The 17,387-nt window shown below is 43.1% G+C and overlaps 1 protein-coding gene across 1 annotated transcript in view; it reads right to left on the bottom strand.

The window, feature by feature from the left end:
• Positions 1–16,691, bottom strand: part of ARMC8 (armadillo repeat containing 8) — a 122,762-nt gene extending 106,071 nt beyond the window's left edge. The window contains exons 1-2 of the mRNA XM_014591443.2: positions 16,615–16,691; positions 1,359–1,430 (exon numbers count right to left, since the gene is read on the bottom strand). Coding sequence (XP_014446929.1) covers positions 1,359–1,426 — 68 coding nt within the window. The 5' untranslated portion in view covers positions 1,427–1,430; positions 16,615–16,691. The remainder of the gene's footprint in view (positions 1–1,358; positions 1,431–16,614) is intronic.
• Positions 16,692–17,387: the final 696 nt, after the last annotated feature.

The raw sequence follows: 17,387 nt of genomic DNA on the forward strand, positions 1-17,387 counted from the left end.
GGAAAGAGAGGCAGAGTGAGAGAGCGCTCCCCTCGGAGGGTGGCCACTCCACAATAACCTCTCCCCACGCTCCTTTCAGGGTTAGGGGTATGCATATGCATGGGTACGCACACGCACGCACACATGCCTGGCACACTTAAGCTGTGGGTCCAAGTCCTATAAAAAAGCATTAAAACGATTAACCCTGTATCAAAAGATAGGAAACAAAAAAGAGAAAAAAAACTAAAAAGCTTTTCGAAATCTGAATGTAAAACGTAATTGCACAGAAAACTGAATTCAGAAGAAAGGCCTTTATAGACAAAGTTAAATAACTCTTGTTGCCTGACAAAATTAAGTTTATCAAGTCATCAGAAAAAAGAACTGAACTGCTATGTTAACTTTAAAAAAAAATAAACGCAAATTCTAAAAATCAGCAAAATTTTTAAAAAGCAGTACTAAAAAACAAAGATTTTTCTTTAAATTCAAAATGGTCTTCAGAATCCTAATAAATTATCCATCACACAAAACTGCCAGTGTGCTAAGGAGACAAGGAAGAAAGTACCAGGCTGATGTACAGTGTTTAGCATCCAACAAAATCTTTGATTCAGAGTCAATTATCTTACTGAGTTTTCAAAAATGATTAATACATTGACTTTTCATTCCATTCTCTGGCACTTTATATTCTATTTTTCTTAGAGATAGCTTATATATCTCCAATTATTTATTTAAAAAATAGAATTTATCTTAAAAACAGGAGAGCCAGCCAGTGGCATGTAGTTAGGGCAGCTGCATCTCCTATGGCTGACTGCAGTTGAGCCTGGGGCCTAGGCTTAAGGAACATTCTGGGAGTGTGTGCATGAGTCCCAAAGTTCTGAGAGAAGGGACTGCAGTGTGGCCATCCCACGGGGGAGTGACTTCTCACTCTCCTCATCCCACCTCATCCTGTCTTACTCCCCGGTGAGTGCATGTACTCCATGGCAAAAGCTAAAAAAATAAAGGAAAAACACAGTCTGTATAATACAGGGGAAAAGAGGGCTTTATGACCAAGGGTGAAAAACATTACAGGGCCCAGTAGAAGGTGCAATGGTTAGGTCACTGGGCTCTCACACAGTTGACCTCGGTTCAAGTCCCAGGCCTGGCAGTTTAAAACGTGTGCGCGCATGCCTAAAACCCCAAGAGGAGACTGGAGGAGAGGGATTGCAGTGTGGCCATTGCCCTGGGTGGTGATTTCTCATTTTCTGTCTGCCTCTCTCTCTGGTGAGCACACGTGCCCTATAGCGAATCCTCTCTTAAAAGAAAACACACACACACACACACACACACACACACACACACTCTAAACTTAGAAATAGCAGAAAAGGGGCTGAAAGCAGACTTACCTTGGAACAGCTCCTAAAACAATGAGGTTGGCTTTCTGTTTGTTGTTTCCAATTACAGCATTTTTCATGTCTCTGAATTCAGGGGAAGAAAAGGTAAAATGTATTCAAACATCACTGAAAAAAAAATCAGAGATCAATTCATCCCACTTTAGCACGTAACATTCTGGATTGGCAAGTACAGAAGTTAGTGTCAAAGGGGGACCAGCAGTTAGAGTAATGGCTATGTCACCGGACTCCCATGTAGTAGACCGTGGTTGAGTCCTGGACCAGGTGGCTTAAACTCATGCCGGGCACGTGTGCGTGCGTGCCCAAGATCCCGAGAGGAGAATGGAGAAAGGATTACGGCGTGGCCATCCCCCCTGGGCGTGATTTCCCACTTTCTGTATATCTTTCTGGTGAGTGCACATGCCCTATAGTAAAAACCTCTCCCCCACTAAAAAAGAAAAAAAAAAGAAGTTAGTGTCAAAGGGGCTGGTGGGTGGCATGGTTGGGGGCCCTGGACTCCCACATAGTTGACCGTGGTTCGAGTCCTGGACCTGGCAGCTTGCTTTCTCACTTTCTCTCTCTCTCACTCTGTTCCTCTCTGGTCAAATTAAAAATAAATAAATACATAAATAAGGTTTAATAAAATAATTCTTAAAAAAAAATGAAGAAGTTAGTGTCAAAGTCAAAGCAGACCGTTGTCACCTGAAGTGCGAGGGAGAAGGAACGGAGAAGGAACAGCGCCGGTCCTGCGTGCACGTGGGGGCTGCAGAGCAGGAGACAGGTGCGGAGGGGGCCAAGCGGCTCGCGTCCCGGCAGGAGCCTGCCAGTGTGCAAGCGCGAGTGCTGCATTCTGAACGGGCACCTGCTCTGACTCCAAGGGCACACGGGCCCCTGTGCACTCAGCGCTCTGGGGGCGGGCAGTACAAGCCATCAGCTCACTCGTACCTGACCTCGTTACAGGAATCACGGGGGTCATGTCTCCCCTTCCTCTGACTTCTTCAGACGGAGTTCTGTATGATCCCATTGTCACCTGCTTTACCGTCTTATTAGCTGTATCCTTTGTTAACTTTTCAAAGCTTGCGTTAGAATTTCCAACGCATTTTAAAATTTGCCACAGCCAGTCTCTATGTGAAATGACTCCCCTGTGTGTACCCTAAGAGCCTGGTGAGTGTGTACCTCCACTTCCCCAGCCAAGTTTTGTGCTGCTAGTGTCACACATTTTATTCTTAAACTGGTTAGAAACAACATGGTACGTTGTTACTATTTTTGCTTAAACAGCCAATTGTCTTACATGACGACTAAAAATACAGAAAATATATTCCTCAAATATTCACCAATGTTTTATTCTGGCTCCCTAGAGCTCCTCACCAGGAGCAGCACCATCCCACAGGGCAGTGTCCCATCAGTGGCTGTGAGTAGGCTCACAGAGCCGTGGTTGGCTCCGAAGGACTCACAGAGGGAAAGTAAACAGCTTAAACAGACCCAGAGCTACCGAAGAAACTTTAAAAACCTTCCTCAACTGGCCAGTACTACTGCCTTAATAGAGAGGTACTTCTCTTCAGCAGAGGCTCTCAAACTGGGGAGGGCACTGCAGCCCCCAGAAGGTATTTCAGATCTCTGTGAAAATGTCTAGAAATGTCTGGCCATAATTTTACAAATACAGAGAAAGCACCTTCTGCCCAGTTTTTAAAAAAACTGAAATTTCGGGAACCAGCTGTTAGCATAATGGCTATGTCACTGGACTCCCACGTAGTCGACCGTGGTTCGCGTCCCGGACCCGGTGGCTTAAACTCACACCAGGCGCGTGTGTGTGCGTGCCCAAGATCCCGAGAGGAGAATGGAGGAGAAGGGACTGCAGCGTGACCATCCCCCCTGGGGGGTGATTTCTCGCTTTCTGTCTCTATGTCTCTCTCTGTCTGTCTGGCGAGCGCACGCGCCCTATAGCAAAAACCTCTCAAAAACAAAAACAAAAACTTGAAATTTCAGTATTGTACTTGCCCTGTAAATAAAAATAGAAACATAATTTTTTTTTTAGAGGTTTTTGCTATAGGGCAGTGCACTCGCCAAAAAGACAAAGAGAGACAGAGAGACAGAAAGTGAGAAATCACCCCCCAGGGGCATGGCCATGCCACAATCCCTTCTCCTCCATTTCCCTCTCAGGATCTTGGGCACGCACGTACATGCGCCCAGCGTGAGTTTAAGTCACTGGGTCTGGGACCCAAATCGTGGTTCTACATGGGAGTGCAGTGACATAGCCATTACGCCAATTGCTGGTCCCGTGACATACTTTTAATCAAGTTATTCATTTTGAAAACTCAGATCACTAGCACAGTGGTAACTCACAGGATTGTATCTGAGCTATCAATACAACACAGCTATGTGGTATACACTGGGAGCTCTTGCATTTACACTTCTTCCCGAAGTTTCCAGTGTAGTAGGAATAAGCGCTTATGAAGATTATATATTACCTTCTTTTCATTTTTCTTTTATATTAAAGCGAGGAAGCATGTGTTATTTTTGGAATTGTATATGTGAAGTTATATTACTATGAACCTAACTTCAGAATGGTGCAAAGGATATTACAAAACATTTATAAGGAAAAGCTAGGTCTGATAATAAGATCACTGTGATGTAGCACTGAGGGTCTTAGTTTACCCGTTTCTCTCATATCCTGAAGGAAGCTCCCCTAATGGCTTGTCTAGTACCGCTTTTGACTTTCCCTCTTTCAAGTAACAGAGCTCTATAATATAGAGGAATCTTTGCCAAACTTTGAAAGTTAATAACCCTGAAAAAGTTACATAATTTTTTAAACTAATTATTTATTTTATTTATTTATTTATTCATTGATTTTTTAATTTGACCAGAGAGAGACAGAGGGTGAGAGTGAGAGAGAGAGGAAGTGAGAAAGCAAGCCACCAGGTCCAGGACTTGAACCCTGGTTGGCCATGTGGGAGCGTCCAGCGCCTTAACCACCACGCCACCTGCTGGTCCCCATAATTTTGGTTTTTTAAAAAAAGAAAAAAGTTACTTAAAAATATCAAGAGATGTTACAGTCAGCACGTATTTCCAACAACAAAAAATGGGTAAAAATGAACCATTCTTCTCAATGACCTCCTTCACTAACTGCAGAAAAATACTGCTACAGCTATTCACGTGCTAAAAGCAGAGTCTCCTCATAAGTTTGTGAGTGGCATTTTTACAACTCTTGCTCCAAACATAAACTACCTGTTTTCTTTCAATAGCTCAGCCCCTGGGGTAGGTCTTTTTTCCCGGCCTCATCTGTCTCTCTCTCTCTCTCTTTGTAAACTACTCCTAAGATCTTCTATGTGATTTACAAGCAAGAAAAAGTAGGGCTAGCTAGTTCCAAAGCGCAATAAAATGCTGCCCAAGAGAAGCCGGATCCCACATGGCAACTGCGGTTTGAAGCCCAGCCCAGTCAGCCTGAAACACACCAGACATACACGTGAGTAAAGACCCGCGGGGCTGGAGGGCTGGAGGAAGGGACTGCGATGTGAACAGGTGCTCACTTCCTCTGCTCTCTCACCCTCATATGTGCACTCATGTGCTCCACCATGAACAAGGCTGAATGGAAAGAGAGCAGGCCCTGTAGCCTGATGGTTAGGGTGAGCGGGGTTCTGCATAACTGACCACGGTTTGGATCTTAGCCTCCAGGAGCTTGGAAAACATGCTGGGTGTGTGTGCCCAACGTTCTGACAGGATGAAGAAACTGAGTTGGGGATCATGGTGTGACCATGCTCCACTCTCCCTCGCCCTCTCTGGCAAGCACATGTACCGTCCGGCAAACTAAGCAAGCAAGAAGAAACAAGGAGATAAGCAGCAATATCTCTGGCCTAGAAACCAAAATGAGTAGGTTTACTAAGGTTTTCTGTTCTGATCAGGATTATAGAACTGCGTAGCGAAGCCTCAGCTGGCAAAGCACAGTAAGAGACTGTACGAGACTGTACATCTCGGCTCCTGCCTCCCGTGGACGCCTGCTATCTTCTCAGAAGCTCGGTTCCCACCATCGGCTTACAGACCCTCCCCTGGCAGCCGTCACTCACTCTGCTCACCTCCCCTACTCCAACGTGCTCTGCCCCTGTGAACGCAGCACCTGCGTGTGCCTGGCCCATCCACCTGGCATCTGTTTTGTAGCACATGCCCTCCTGGGTGCTCTTTCTATCTCGGAACTCCCAGCCTTAATATTTTCCTCTCCATTCTTTCTAAACTAAGCAGAAATGAAGGGTCCCTTTATTACCTTATGAACCCATTCTGAACATCTAAACCAAGCCAAAGTAAATGTTTTTGGAGAAAAATGCAAACAAATCCCACCCAAAATCAATTTTCCAGTTTTCTTACTAGTTTACAAAAAGGGTAAGGAGGAGGCAGCGATGGCTATAGTATAAGTGCAGACTATGGAGAACAGTTAATAAAATGGACCAATGTCCGCAGGGGGAAAAACCCTGCTCCGGCTCTGTTCCGTAAATATACCTATTCTAGATAGAGGAAAAGAAAAAAAAAAAAAAAAGATGTTAAGGGTCTGCAAACAAATTCTATTCAAATGCTACTAGAAAGGGAAGGCAGCGGGGCCTTTCTATGAAGAGTTAAAATGGAGAAGACGCATGTCATCACATATCCCACTTCTGGCAGAGACAGCAAGGACTCGACACTCAGCCAGGCAGACGGAGCTTCTTTCAGCTCCCACGGAGTAGCCTCTTTCGTTGCCCCGCTCTTATTTCCCATGCCTTCCTTCACACTCTGTCCTGTCTAACTTTACTCATTCTCCAGATCTGAGCTAGAGGTCAACGTCACCTCCTCCAGGAGGCACGTCCCCAGACCTGGTCCGAGTTAGGTGTCCAACCTGGGTGCCCTCATCAGAATACACTGGTCACTTTCTCAGGATAAAAGTCTGTCTCCCCTTGAGAGGCAAAGAAGCTGATCTGACCTAGAAATATCAGAGAAGTTACTATCAGTGGATCATTAATCATAGTGATTCCAGAAAATATTTCAGGGACCAGCAGTTGGTGTAATGGCTCTCACTGAACTCCCATGTACTCAACTGTAGTTTGAGCCCCAGACCCGGTGGCTTAAACTCACACCGGGCACATGTGCGTGCATGCCCAAGATTCCGAGAGGAGAATGGAGGAGAAGGGATTGCGGTGTGGCCATCCCACCGGGGGGTGATTTCTGTCTTTCTGGCACGCACATGTGCCCTATAGCAAAAACCTCTCCAAAAAAAAAAAAAGAAAGAAAGAAAATATTTCTAGAATACATATAGAAATACATATTTTTGTAAAATACAAATTCACAACTATCATACAAGATGGGAGTACACTGCCACCATGCACGACGTGTTTATCACCTGACAGTCTGCCAACATTCCACATCCACTTTACTTCATCTGCATCACAACCTTGAATAGTATTAGCCCCATTTTACAGATGAAGCAACTAGAACTCAGGTGGGTTTTTTCCAGAACCCCGTATTAAACGAGAGTCACACTCCTTCCATGGCTTTGATGCCAAGCATTTCTTCCATCACCTCCAGCATGTCAGGATTTACAACAAACTGGTGGAAAAGGCAAATATATTCGTTTCTTTTTTCTTTCTGTGTTTCGATTTATATTTTTATACTAAATAAGTATTTCCAACTTTTACTGAGACATCTTTTCCCAGTAGACAACTGAATGTAGTCTCGTGCCTACCAATTTTACGAGGAGAGAGAAGAATGCCTCACACTCTCCTGAGATTCAGCCATGTGCTTCTGAACAAAGCATCACGCAATGAGATGCCCTAACCTGAAGGGCTTACAGTCTCTGTGGAAGAAAATAACACTAACAGCGTAAGTCATGGCTATTTTGTGCATTGAGTGTTTACAAGGCTAAGAAAAGTAGATGCTAAGTATGCCTAGCAGGTTTTCACACAATGGCAGAACCTATGAACCACAGTAAGTGGTCAGGATGTGGGTCAGGGGTGGGAGAGCGACAGAAGCCTTCACGTAAGAGCATACTAGAAACAGATATGGCATGTTTCTGGGGCAGCAGGACCTGAGCTGAAAAGAAGGTTCACCGTAGGGGGTACAGAATAAAAGCTGGCAGCGTTACGGGGAGAAAAGCGTAAAGGGCTGCGAACAGGCTAAGGAGCAGCAGGGACATGAAGGAAGGCGCGACTGAGGAGGACAGCTGAACGTGGGGTGAGCTGGAATGCTGATAAGGCCAGGGTTAGGAGGGACAACCAAGTGTCCCCTGCCCTTATGATCCCAAGGCTCCTTTGTGCTTATTATCATCACAGCATTTACTCATCAAGCTACAGTGAGCTATCTCTTCAGTTATCTGACTCCAGCAGACTTACGACACCCTAGAGCAGTGACCGTATTACTCATTCTTAGGCACCCCATGCTGTCACAACACCTGGCACCTGGCAGTACTGACTTACTAAGGGTAGCCGCCATAGACTCATTAATACAAAGGACGTTTTGAGGAAGCAGTTAACAAGATGACCTAACAAGTATAACAAGTAAGAAAAGGTTGACATGTGACATGTCTAGGCACTTGGGTACTAGAAGGCTTAGAGAAGAAATCCCTTAGTGAGATAAGGATCCATCTTGATTTTAGACACACTGAGTTATCTTTCAGGAGGGGTAAAAATATACTGATAGCAAGCCAGCCCTGTAGCCTAGTGGCTAAGGGAACCAGATCCCACATGGATCACCAAGCGGTTTGAATCCTGGCCCTGGTGGCTTAAAAAACACCGGGGTGCTCCGAATCCTGGGAGGATGAAGAGATTGTGGCGTGAGCATGCCCCAGTCAGGAGTGCTTTCTCTCTGTCTGTTTCTCTCTGACAAGTGCACATCCCCTCTGTCAAATTAAAAATAAAAATAATACCTAGGTAGAAAGTCTCAAAAGTAAACCTTGAAGCTATGCCACTTTTTGGGATGGAAGAACAGTCAAACTTAAAATATTATAAACATGCAAGAATCAAGGGACGTTTTCTGCTGAAGTCTGGCAAGAATCTTCCATTTGAACCCTGATAAATGGACTTAAAAGGCATCCGCTCTCGGGGCCAGCTGGTGGTATGGTGGTGAAGGCTGCGGGATCCCACATGGCCATCTCAGACCCAGCTGCCTGCAAAATACGCTGAGCCCGTGTGTACAAGTGCCCAAAATCCCAGGAGGAGAACACCACCCCTCGGGATGGGGTGCGTTCTCACTTTCTCCCTCTCCCTCAGTCTGTCTCCAGTGAGCACACATACCCTATAGCAAATTTAAAAACTAAACAAGACAAAAAAAAAAAAAAACAAACCCAGCTTTTACATGGGAGTTAACTTTCCTACTTTATTTTCTTTCTTTGCTCCAGAAGAGATTAACTTTGGTGTGGTAGAGAAAAGGAGCTCGAACATTAGCTCAACTGCTGTGTAAAATGTCCGTCCAAGTCAGAGCAGTGAGAGTAATCAAAGTCAAGATAGAGAGTAAACAGAAACTCTATTAAAATAGTAGAAAAAGTAAACAAGCAAAGAAGGTGGTATCTAGACCTGCTGAAGAAATGTTTCAGTCAACAGGTATGAACGTACTTATTCTTAAACAATCAAAAATAGCGTAAATTGGAACTGAAAATCTAGTATCTAAAAGCAAAATTATCTTTAAAACTACTGAAGGCTAGCGCACCAAGCTGGAGATCAATCACGTAATTTTCACTTGCAAGCAGTATTACTTTCACTTACTTGAGGCAGCCCTTGTTTAGAATACTCTGTATTCACTTTTGGTCTAATTGGTGGAAACAGCCAACAGCACAGCAGATCCTGAAAGCTACAGCCCAAGTACACAGCTTGACCTACTTATGAATGCTCATAAGACATTCATCTGTAAAACAGAGAAAACTATCTGTGGGGAGCTAGAGTAAGACAACATTGTAAACAACTTATTAAAGTAATTGGACTCTGAAAGTGACTAATACACTCACTGTCTTGTTCCTATAATTAGTAATACGCAATGCTCTTTTTTGGAGAATGAAATATTCTAATATCCAAGTACAATAAATTTTGTTATCAAGCATAGTTAGCAAATGAGCTATATTTATATTCCAATTAAAGCTAACATTGCCATATGTAAATTGCCAATTTTAAAAGAATTAAGATAATGATGGCCTATTATTCAGATTAAAGTGTTGAATTTTTTTTTTTTTAATTTTGCCGTAGGGCGTGTGCACTAGGAGGAAAGTGAGACAGAATCCCTATTCTATGCAGTGGTTCCCTTCTCCTCTACTTTTCCCTCCTGTAGGGATTTTGGGTGTGAATGCAAATGTGTGCACGCGTGCGCACATGCGCATCATGCACACGCGTGCACGCGTGCGCGCGCGCGCGCGCGCACACACACACACACACACACACACACACACACACACACGGCATGTCTTTCAAGGTATATAGGATCCAGCTGCCTTCACCGTGCCATCTGCTGGCCCCAAACTAAAGTTACTTTTAACATAAAACTCAATTCAAGAGCTCCTTGAGAAATTTATAGTGAACATTACCTCAAGTTAACTTAGTCATTTACTATATGCATAAGTTGAAAAGAACTGAGAAATGGCGATAATTTAGTTCATTCTTTTTATTACTTTTTCTTCTTTTCCGCTTTAGTTTTTTCTATAGGGTGTGAATACTAGCAAGAGAGAGAGGGGAGAAAGGGAGGGAAAGTGAGAAATCACTATCCCCTTGGAGGACAGCCACGCCACAATCCCTTCCTCTCCCCCTTCCTCTCGGGATTTGGGGCACACATGTACATGCAACTGGAGTGACTTTCAAGCCACCAAGTCCAGGACTCGAACTGTTGTAGGCTTTGTGGCAATCCAGCCGCCCCAACCTCTGTGCCACCTGCTGGTCCCAATTTAGTTTACTCTTAACAAATTATTCTGTGCTGTCAAGTTTTGAAATATATGGAGTTTCAGATACAGTTCTGATTCGCATAAAATCATGAAAAAGTTATTGCAGATATCTGCCAAAGTGCAATCCCTTCTCCTTCCACTCTCCTCTTAGGGTTTTTCTGGGTATCACGGAAACACCCAGCACGTTTTTAAAGCCGCTGAGACTGAGTCTCAAACCTCAATCAGCCACCTTAACATATGCCACTGGCTAGTCTAGCATGTTTCTATTTTCATGTATTTAATTATTCCAAAGAAAATTTTAAAATTGTGTTAGAATATGGGACAAAATGGCAGCATATAGTTAGGTGGTTTATACATTTGTAAAGACATATACACATATGTACACAAATAGATTTTTTTTAAGAGAGATTTTTGATACAGGGCACATACACTCGCCTGAGAGATAGGGAGATAGCAGAGAGAAATCACCCCCCACACACACACGGTGAGGATGGTCACGCTGCAATCCCTTTCTCCCCATTCTCCACTAAGGGACTTTGGGCACACACACACATGCGCCCAGCGTGAGTTTCAAGCCACTGGGTCTGGGACTCGAACCGTGGTCACTATGTTAGAATGCATCAATGTAACCATTATGCCATCTGCTGGTTCCATAGACAGTTATTCTTAATGTTCAGTTTTAATATCATGTGCATATAAATACATACAAACAGTTTATATGCCTAAAAGTAAGGACTATGCTAATTTGACCTATAAATTTCTGATAACCTGCCTCTCCCCACCCCACTTTCTTTTAGTTGTCAAAAGGTGCACGTACTTGCAGAGGGGACAGGGAAGCACGCAATAGGGCGAGGAAATGCAGCAATCCCTTCTTGTCTATTTCTACATCCTGTTGGTATTCTGGGCACATATGCATCCAGTAGGCCATAATGGGATCTGGCTCCCCCAACCATCAGGCCACGGGGCTGGCCCTTCTACCATCCCTTAACCATGATTCTGACTAAATTCTGATTCCAAACACATTGTTTAATGGGGGTCTGGTGGTATGTGTCTGTAATCCTAGTTCCTTAGGAGAACCAGGAGGTTGAGATCACAAATTTGAGGCTACCCTAGGCAACTTAGCAAGACCCTGTCTCTCAAAAACAAAACACACACAGACACACAAAACACACTTTTAAATAAGACAGACTCTGGATCATTAACTCTGTATATGTTTACCCTAACACTGTGAGAAATAACAGGCTAGGGGCCAGCAGGTAGCATAGTGGTTAAGATGCTAGACTCCCACATGGCCAGCTGCAGTTCGGTCCCAGACCTGGTGGCTTGATAATCATGCTAGGCCTGTGTACATACGTGCCCAAAATCCCAGGAGGAGAAGGGAGGGCATGGGATTGCTGCATTGGCCATCCTCCCTGCGGGTGATTTCTCACTTTCCCTCCCACACTCACTGTCTCTCTCAGGTAAGAACATATGCCCTATGGCAAAAAAACTTTAAAAAGATAAAAATTAAATTTAAAAAAATCATATTAAAGATCAGCCCCATAGCACAATTGTTAAGACAGCTGAGGCCCACATGGCTGACTGTAGTTAAAATCCCAGAACTGGTTTCTTCAAAAATACGTTGTGTTTGTGTGTGCCCGCCAGCGGCCTTGTCCCATCAGCGTCTGCTTTCTTTGTCTCCCTGCCTGCACACATGCCCTCTAGCAATGAAAAAAAAGGGTAACTGATTAAGTGTATTCGAAATTAAAAGTATTAAAATATTTCGTTTTAGGATATTTATTTTGAATTATCCTAAAACCTCACCCTTTAACTTACAAGTTCTCAAAAACCAAAGGTTTCTTTTATGGACACTCATATCTTTTAACTTGTGCAAGAAAATGGAGCTTGTCTATAGTTTACACTGAAACCAAAGATATATTTGGAAGCAGAAATTTGAACAATCAATACCAAAATGAACTCATTTCAGTAGTATGTTAAAATACTTCAGAAGATACTTTAGAAATAAGTTCTTGGTGATAACACACAATTTTACAGCATCTACAACTCCCTGACTGATTTCCCTAAAAGTCTAGTGCAGCCTTCTGATTCTATTAAATTTTTAAACAACAAATTTTTAACTACCTTCTGCCTTTCTTTTAGAGGTTTTTGCTATAGGGCACGTGTGCTCACCGGAAAGACAGAGAGACAGAGAGACAGAAAGCGAGAAATCACCCCTTAAGGGGGATGACCACGCCGCAATCCCTTCTCCTCCATTCTCCTCTCGGGATCTTGGGAACGCACGTGTACGCGCCCGGCGTGAGTTTAAGCCACCGGGTCCAGGACTTGAACCGCAGTCAACTATGTGGGAGTCCAGCCACATAGCCATTACACCAACTGCTGGTCCCCCATCTTCTGCCTTTCAACATAAGGGTATCTGCTCAGCTTTTCGTTGAGAGTCACTAATATAAAAATTATTCTCAGATAGTCTAATTGAGACATGTATAAAAGAAGTTTAGGGGCCAACAGGTGGTTTGGTGGTTCAGGCGCTGGATCTGCACACAGCCAACGTAAAATCACGCTGTGTGCACATACGTGCATGTCCCAAAGCCCCAAGAGGAGAGGGGAGGACAAGGGATGGTGGCATGACTATCACCTGGGGGGGGGATTCTCTCTCTCTCATTCTCTCACTCTCATTCCCCCTCTTTCTCCCTCCCTCCCTCCAGTGAGCACATGTGCCCTAGAGCAAAAATCTTTTAAAAAAGTGTTTAAATAGTTTTGACTTAGAAGCTACAAAAATGGGGACCAGTAGTTAGTGTAAGGCTATGTCGCTGGACTCCCACGTAGTGGACCGTGGTTCGAGTCCCGGACCCGGAGGCTTAAACTCATGCTGGGCACGTGTGCATGCATGCCCAAGATCCCGAGAGGAGAATGGAGGAGAAGGGATTGCAGTGTGGCCATCCCCTCTGGGGGGTGATTTCTCGCTTTCTGTCTGTCTGTCTCTCTCTGTCTGTCTGGCGAGCGCACGCACCCCATAGAAAAAACCTCTCAAAAAAACAAAAAAAAAAAGAAGCTACAAAAATGTCTTAAGTTATTCTTCAACTATGAGATTTAATATAGTTGAACCAATACCATAACTTCACCAAAAAATATCCTGCAATTGTTTTTAAAATCACACACAGATCTCCACACTAGAGGAAGCTCAGAATGCGCAGTGCTGGGTAGCTGATCTCGTCATCTACCCCGCAGCTGTGGCAGAGGCTGCAGAGCGTACGGCCCACACTAGTGACCGCTCCTCTCAGTGCTATTACTCCTCAGCAAGGGCTGGCCGGGTAGAACAGCCAGCTGTGATACAGGTCATCTACAAAGACGGCTCCTATATTTACGGGTAGGACCGCAGCTCCTACTCGATGCATTAGGTATAGATTATAATCAAAACTCACTCACACAGCACACGCACACACGTGGCCGGGGTGAGTTTAAGCCACCAGGTCCAGGACTCAAACCGCAGTCAACTACATGGAAGTCCAGCGACATGGCCATTACACCATATGCTGGTCCCGAGAAAAATCAAATTTAATGTAGCTAAAAAAAACGGTAAAACTCTGGTTGGCTTGTAGCCAAAGCTGAAATTCTTTTTTTTTCTTAATGCTAGAGGGTGTGTGTATGCCAGTGTGAAATCCCCGATGGGACCTGGTCACCAGCATCCTCTGAGCCAAGAATTCTAGTCCCTCTACCTCTTCTGAAATGAAGTGTTTTATCTGTTTGATTTCTTTACTTAGTTTGAGTTTTCCTTTCCTTTCTTTGAAGAGAATCCACCTTGATTTTGAATGTTGTTTTAAATTGGGGCTAATTAACAACTACACACTTGTCACTTAATGGGTACCCACAACATACCAGGCACTAAATTTTCAATTTCTGAAATAAGCCTGGCAAGGTGGGCAGTATCATATCTCTTTACAGATGACAAAATTGAGGCTGGAGGACATTAAGGAACTTGCTGAAGTGTATCGCCCAACAGGGGCCCCACCAGGAAATGTCAGAGCCAGGGGTTCCACACATTGTCGTCCAACTTCAAAGCCCAGGATCTTTCTGTTCCACCTTCCCTTCACGTAAACAGCCTGCTGGTGGGCAGCTAATTGAATCTGAGACTTTCTAATTTTTCAAGAGGCTATCAAACTACATCTTGTTCTGCTACAATCCAATCTTTCCCAATGATTTTTCTTCTTTATTTAATATTTTGTCAACTTTCGAGAAGTTTCAATATACTTTGGTAAAAGAAAAATTTCTCAAAGTGACAAGGAACACTCAAACTAGCTACTTCTATCAGTGGCAACTCAAGGTACAAGTCTACCACATGGAACCCTTGATCAATAAACTTAGCTCCTCCTAAGCCACCAGAATTCCCAGAATTGGATGAGTAGAACAACATCATTTTCTAATATTGAGTCTGGCGTTTTTGACTGACTACTTACTGAGAAATTTTAAGCGCTACTTGGGATTATCTACCGAGTTGTCTTCCTGTGTCTGGGCAGTCTGCCTATCTAAGCAGGACTGTTAAACTAAACCTACTCCCCTGCCTAACTAATCTATATGTATCGTTACAAATCAAACTGATCTATTTTTAAACAGATTTAATGCTTCTCCTGGGAATAATTAAACTAGCCTTAAAAGGAGCTAATTAGATCACTATGAAGTCTCCTAGTTAGCTAACAGAACGAGGAAACAAGAGCATGACCTCCTACTGTTCCTGCAGACTGGGGTGTGAAGACACGGGGTGAGCACTTCAGGTGGTCCCTTCCTGCTCAGCATGAGTGGGGATCAGGCTTGAACACACCTTCGATACTGCCTCGCTTCACAAACACACCTCTCCCTCAGTGCCTCCTGGACGTGAGGAGGCTTCGAAAAAGAATAAAGCAACAGAGCATCCTAATATTGGCTGCTAACACTAATAGGATTAGAAAAGAAGAAAACTCCCATGTGTGCCCCATCACTACCCCAAACCTGTCTCATCTCAGCCCTTTTTTGTGGGTTTCCTCCCTTGGACACCGTTTAGGTCTGTGGGTCCTGCCTGTCTCCCCACCTCTTCAGGAACCTCAGGCCAGACCGCCTTTCTTAGAACTACTCTGTTAAGAACATGATAATCTGAAACTCGAAGAGCGAAGTCATCTTTTAATAACTTGCCATCTTAATTTGTCTCATTGAATGTTTTTTTTTAAGGTTTTTGTCATATGGGACACATGCTTCTGGGAGAGACAGACAGTGAGAGGAAAAGTGAGAAATCACCCCTGGGGGGGATGGCTATGTTGCAATCCCTTATCCTCCATTTTCCTCTTGGGATTCTGGGCATGCATGCACCCGCACAAGCACCCAATATGAGTTTCATGCCGCCAAATCTGGAATTCAAACAGTGGTCGGCCATGTGGGAGTCCAACATCTTAATCACTATGTCACTTGCTGGCCCTGCCCCACTTAATTTTTTAAAAGAATTATTTTATTAAATTAATTTATCATTATTATTATTATTATTATTTTGAGAAAGCAAGTCACTAGATCTGGGACTCACAAGGTGGCCAGGGCCGGGACTCAAACTGTGGTTGACCATGTGGGAGTCCAACACCTTTAACCACCCATGCCACTTGCTGCCCCCCCCTTAATTTTTTTAAAAGCATGATCCCCTTAAGTATGTTGCTTAAAAATGCTTCCTCTCATTAATCATAAGAGAAATTTGGAGCAAAGAAAGACATTTAGGTTAAAGAGTTATTTAAGTTTTCTAATGACTATAATACTTTCTAAATTTTTTAAAGAATTGTTTTACTTATTTCATTAATTATTAATTATTATTATGTCATTGTTATTATGACCAGAGAGAGAAAAAGAGAGAGAGAGAGAGACCTGAGAGAGACAGAGAGAGGGAAAGTGAGAAAGCGAGCCACCAGGTCCAGGACTAGAACCATGGTCAGCCATGTGGGAGTCTAGCACCTTAACCACCATACTACCTGCCAGCCCCAATACTTTCTAAGTTCTTATATTTAAAAAATCACTAGGAGACTTAAACCTTGATAGTTGAGAAGTTAACAAAATAAAACCTATTCTCTCACTACCTTCCAATTATAAAAAATAATAATTTAATTTTCTTGCTTTTACGAATATTAAAGTAACAAAAACATTTTTCAAAGGAAACTTTAATGTGAAATATAGTCTACAAAAAATAAAGCTAACCATGTCAGTTAATGACTAACCAACAGAATTCTTTACAACAAAATATTAAAAGTCATGAATATCAAGCAGTCTTTCTAAAAAGAAGTCAAATGGATGAAAAATATTAAAAACCCTGCATTTTCAGAATTAAAATATTTGGCAGATTAAAACATGAAAACAAACAAGACTTTGATAGACTCTTAAATACGTACTACTTACATGACACCGTGTAGAACTTTCTGGGGGTCAGGGTCAAATAGCCTGTCAACATAGTGGCGGCTGCTAGCTGTTACTTCCTAGAAAGTGGGGGAAAAATTACGACATCTGAAGCCACGCAAATCACAAGTTCATTGCATCACCCGCAACATCAAATAGCTATATAATCTACCTTAAGGCAGATGCATTAAAATGCCTATAAAATACTTATTATTTGCCGCCTTATGAGATGGGACACCTAAGCAGGTGATCTTTCTTAGGTACCAAGATAAGTGTAAACTGCAGTCAGTGTTCATGTCCAAGATGCCAAAAATTAGTATTTTTCTTCTAAAGACATCCAATTTCAAAAATAAGAAAGCCCATGGAATACTACAAATTTTTCAATGCCTTGCAACTGGGAGAAGAGTTTGGGAAATCAACATAATTACAAAGTACACGCTAACTTGTTCATTTAAACTTTAGGGCCATGGGGGAAATATTAAGTATATTTTTATAAATGCTTTGTTAGTATATTTTTGTAAATTATCCTGAGAAAAGAGTGACGACAAGATAAATATAAGCTAAGGACAAATGAAGACGCCTAGTTCTCACTAAAATCCTACAGGAGAGTGAGACCTTTCTGATGAGCTTCTGCAAGTTTCCCAGCTGAAGAGATGGACATCTGAGGTATTCTCGCAAAGCTCCGTTTCTTCATTAACTGCTAGATGTAAAGTCCATAGGAATAACAGGTAGGAATGTTACTGCCACTTGGTAACATTAAAGGAGAGGAAGTCTTG

Source organism: Tupaia chinensis, unplaced genomic scaffold (genome assembly GCF_000334495.1).
Source record: "Tupaia chinensis unplaced genomic scaffold, TupChi_1.0 Scaffold000574_1, whole genome shotgun sequence".
Taxonomy (NCBI): domain Eukaryota; kingdom Metazoa; phylum Chordata; class Mammalia; order Scandentia; family Tupaiidae; genus Tupaia; species Tupaia belangeri.